This window comes from Helobdella robusta (assembly GCF_000326865.2).
Source record: "Helobdella robusta unplaced genomic scaffold HELROscaffold_48, whole genome shotgun sequence".
Lineage (NCBI taxonomy): Eukaryota > Metazoa > Annelida > Clitellata > Rhynchobdellida > Glossiphoniidae > Helobdella > Helobdella robusta.
The window spans coordinates 1,195,389-1,199,000 of record NW_008705215.1 but is presented as its reverse complement, the minus strand read 5'-3'; the positions used below and the strand labels follow the sequence as shown (position 1 = coordinate 1,199,000).

Genomic DNA, 3,612 nt, shown 5'->3' with positions numbered 1-3,612 from the left:
AACACCTCCGTGAAATCTGTAATTGATTTTTTTTTTTTTTTTTTTTTTTTTTTTTGATAGTGAAATTTTTTTTTTTTTTATTTATTTATTTTTTTTAAACAAGTTTATTTCATGAAAACACATGAAAAAGGATCCAAAAGAAACCAAAATTCCAATATAACCAAAATAATGTGTGTGTGTGTGTGTGTGTATGTGTGTGTGTGTGTGTGTGTGTGTGTGTGTGTGTGTGTGTGTGTGTGTGTGTGTGTGTGTGTGTGTGTGGAAACAACTTTTCGGAAGATTTCGGCTGAAACAAAACGAAACAATTACGGTAAAATTTATTTATTTCGAATTCAGAGTTATCAAGTATCGATTCTTTTCTATCAAAAAATATCGGTACCAATTATCAATTTTTTTTCTACCTAAAAAGTATCGGTATCGAGTTTTGATTCTTTTCTATCCAAAAAGTATCGGTATTAAGTATCGATTCTTATCTTTCTAAAAAGTGTCGGTATCGAGTTTTGATTCTTTTCTACCTAAAAAGTATCGGCATTATTAAGTTGGATACCCGGCTTCAAAATTATTGCCTAAACTCAGCAGCCAATGCCGAAAAAATATCGCCGATACCTCGTCGTTAATTAACAACCACAATAATAATCAATACTAATATCAATAATTGAAGTTAATTAATAATAATAACTAATAATTATAATTATAAATAATTAATAATAATTATTATAAGTTTACATTTCGATTCGGTGATGTCAAGCCGACAGAAAACTTTGTAGGCCCCTACATCTAGCTCGCTGTGTGGGTGGTGCCAGATCCATGAAGTGTGGGGAGAGATAGGGACTAGAGGGCAGGTTGGATACACCGCATCTGAGATTGGGGTGGTGGTGGTGTTGTTGTTGTGGTGTGTATGATGAGGTGAGGTTGGGTGTGGTGAGATTGACGACAACAACAACAACAACAACCACAACAACAACCACAACAACAACCACAACAACAACCACATCAACCACAACAACAACCACAACATTAAACAACACAACAACAACCACAACAACAACCACAACAACAACCACAACAACAACCATAACAACAACCACAACAACATCAACCACAACAACAACCACAACATTAAACAACACAACAACAACCACACAAAAACAACAACCACAACAACACAACAACATTAACAACCACAACAACAACATCAACTACAACAACAACAACAGCCACAACAACAACAACCAATCCCAACACGGCAGCATGTTGACCTCATCCAGCATGCCACAGGCCGACACCTTCCCGACGGCCACAGCGTTCGACCACTGCGACGCGTCGTAGCTCGCCGAGAACCACTCTGGGTATTCCGTCGCTAATAATTAATATATATTAATTATTATTAATATAAATTAATAATTAATATATAATTGTAATATTAATTATAACTATAATAATAGTTATAATTATTGATATTTTGGTGTGTTTGTGTGTGTGTGTGCGCGCGTGTGCGCGTGACCTCGTTTATCTTGGCAAAACTCTTTAAACTTATCACTATTATCATTATTATCACTATTATCATTATTATCATTATCGATTGAATTGAATTGAACCGGACTTACTGGTACATCTCCATCGCGTGTTGTCGGTATTGTAGAGTTTCGTCAGAGAATCAATAGCCAGGCCACCGTTGTTACCGTATTTGGTCTCGATTAGGACCGCCAACTTCTGTGGGGTTATAATTATCGTTATGAGTTATAAGAGCAACAATTATGACGACGACAACAACTAAAAGAACAAGAACAACTACAACAACATCGACAAAAAACAGCAACAACAATAACAGCAGCAACAACAACAACAACATCAACAACAACATCAACAACAACATCATCAACAACAACAGCAACAACCAACAGACGGCTTAGATATCTTGAACGTGACGCCCTTCAGCCAATCGTCAGTCCCAACATCCACAGCCTCTATGCCATTTATGTACAATGTGCACGTCTCATAGCAAAGCATGGAAATTACTGAATGAATGGATGAATAAATGAATGGATGGATGGATGAATGAATGAATAGATGAATGAATGAATGAATGAACGAATTAATGAATGAATGATGAATGAACGAACGAATGAATAAATGAATGAACAAAACAACCAACAAAGAATGAATGAATGAATGGATGATCGAAAAAAAAATTGTCATCGTCGCCACCATTATCACCACCACCATCATCATCATCACCAATCATTATCATCACCATCATCATCACCATCATCACCACCACCATCGTCTTCATTACCACCACCATCATCAACATCATCATCGTCATGACCACCTTCTGGTTCTCTTGCTTTCATCTTCTCTCCTGAGTTGTCTCCAATTGTTGGGGAAAAAGTTGGGGCCGGACCCCCTCCGCCCCCTTCATCTGGTGGCGGCTCTGGTTCTATTGGTTGGTTAATTTTTTTTTTTAAACAACAACAACCAACAAAGAATGAGTGAATGAATGAATGGATCGATTGGAATTGGTCGGTCGGTTGGTTGATTGGATGGTCGGTTGATTGGTTGGTTAGTTAGTTGGTTGGTTGGTTGATTGGATGGTCGGTTGATTGGTTGGTTGGTTAGTTAGTTGGTTGGTTGATTGGATGGTCAGTTGATTGATTGGTTGGTTAGTTAGTTGGTTGGTTGATTGGATGGTCGGTTGATTGGTTGGTTGGTTGGTTGGTTAGTTAGTTGGTTGGTTGATTGGATGGTCGGTTGATTGGTTGGTTGGTTAGTTAGTTGGTTGGTTGATTGGATGGTCGGTTGATTGGTTGGTTGGTTAGTTAGTTGGTTGGTTGATTGGATGGTCGGTTGATTGGTTGGTTGGTTGGTTAGTTAGTTGGCTGGTTGATTGATAATTTAGTTTGATTTGATTGCCTGAAGCTACATGATGAATCATTTTTATTGATTGGCTGCTTGCTCGAAATTGGCTCCGATTGGCTGGTTGATTAATAACTCGATTTGATTGGTTGGTTGATAATTTATTCATTTGTTCAGTTGTTCAAAAAGTTGGATACTAACTCAAACAAACGTTTTTAAAAAATTGTCGTTATCATCATCACCATCATCATCATCATCGTCGTCGTCGTCATCATCAGCAGTACCAGTGAATAATAATTAGAAGATCTAAAAGTAGAAAACCCGAAAAAACCCAAACCCCGCCCCAAAACTCTCCACCACCATCACCATAATACCCATAGCCGTTATAATATTTCTCGTAATCGTCCTCAAAATCATTCTCTCTTTTTTTAGCATCACCATCAGTATCGCCCAAAGCTGGAAGATCATCATCGTCATCAGGTTTGGGTCTTTTGATTTTTCCTTTACCACCGCCTTCATTCTTGTATTCGCGGTCATCCTTCCTCCCAAATGAAACTGTCCAAGCGATTTTCTTCTGAGAAACATTCTTCTCGAACACTAATTTAAAGAGGCTTTCCCTAATTTCAGGCCGCTGGCCGTTGATGTGGTTGTTAGATTTACCCCCTTTCTTTATTTCTTTTTCTTTTTTACGTCGTTCATTCAGTCCATCTGAGGATTTTTTTTTAATTGGCGGTTGTAGAGTTGGGTTCAGTCGTG

General features: G+C 37.9%; 1 protein-coding gene across 1 annotated transcript in view; it reads right to left on the bottom strand.

Moving 5' to 3' along the window:
- HELRODRAFT_178564 (hypothetical protein) overlaps positions 1-3,612 on the bottom strand; it is a gene marked incomplete at both ends in the record, with an annotated part of 10,579 nt that overhangs the window by 782 nt on the left and 6,185 nt on the right. Inside the window, 6 exons of the mRNA XM_009026647.1 lie at positions 727-858; positions 1,244-1,360; positions 1,608-1,713; positions 1,903-2,018; positions 2,333-2,440; positions 3,178-3,564. Of these exons, the coding sequence (XP_009024895.1) occupies positions 727-858; positions 1,244-1,360; positions 1,608-1,713; positions 1,903-2,018; positions 2,333-2,440; positions 3,178-3,564 (966 nt within the window). The remainder of the gene's footprint in view (positions 1-726; positions 859-1,243; positions 1,361-1,607; positions 1,714-1,902; positions 2,019-2,332; positions 2,441-3,177; positions 3,565-3,612) is intronic.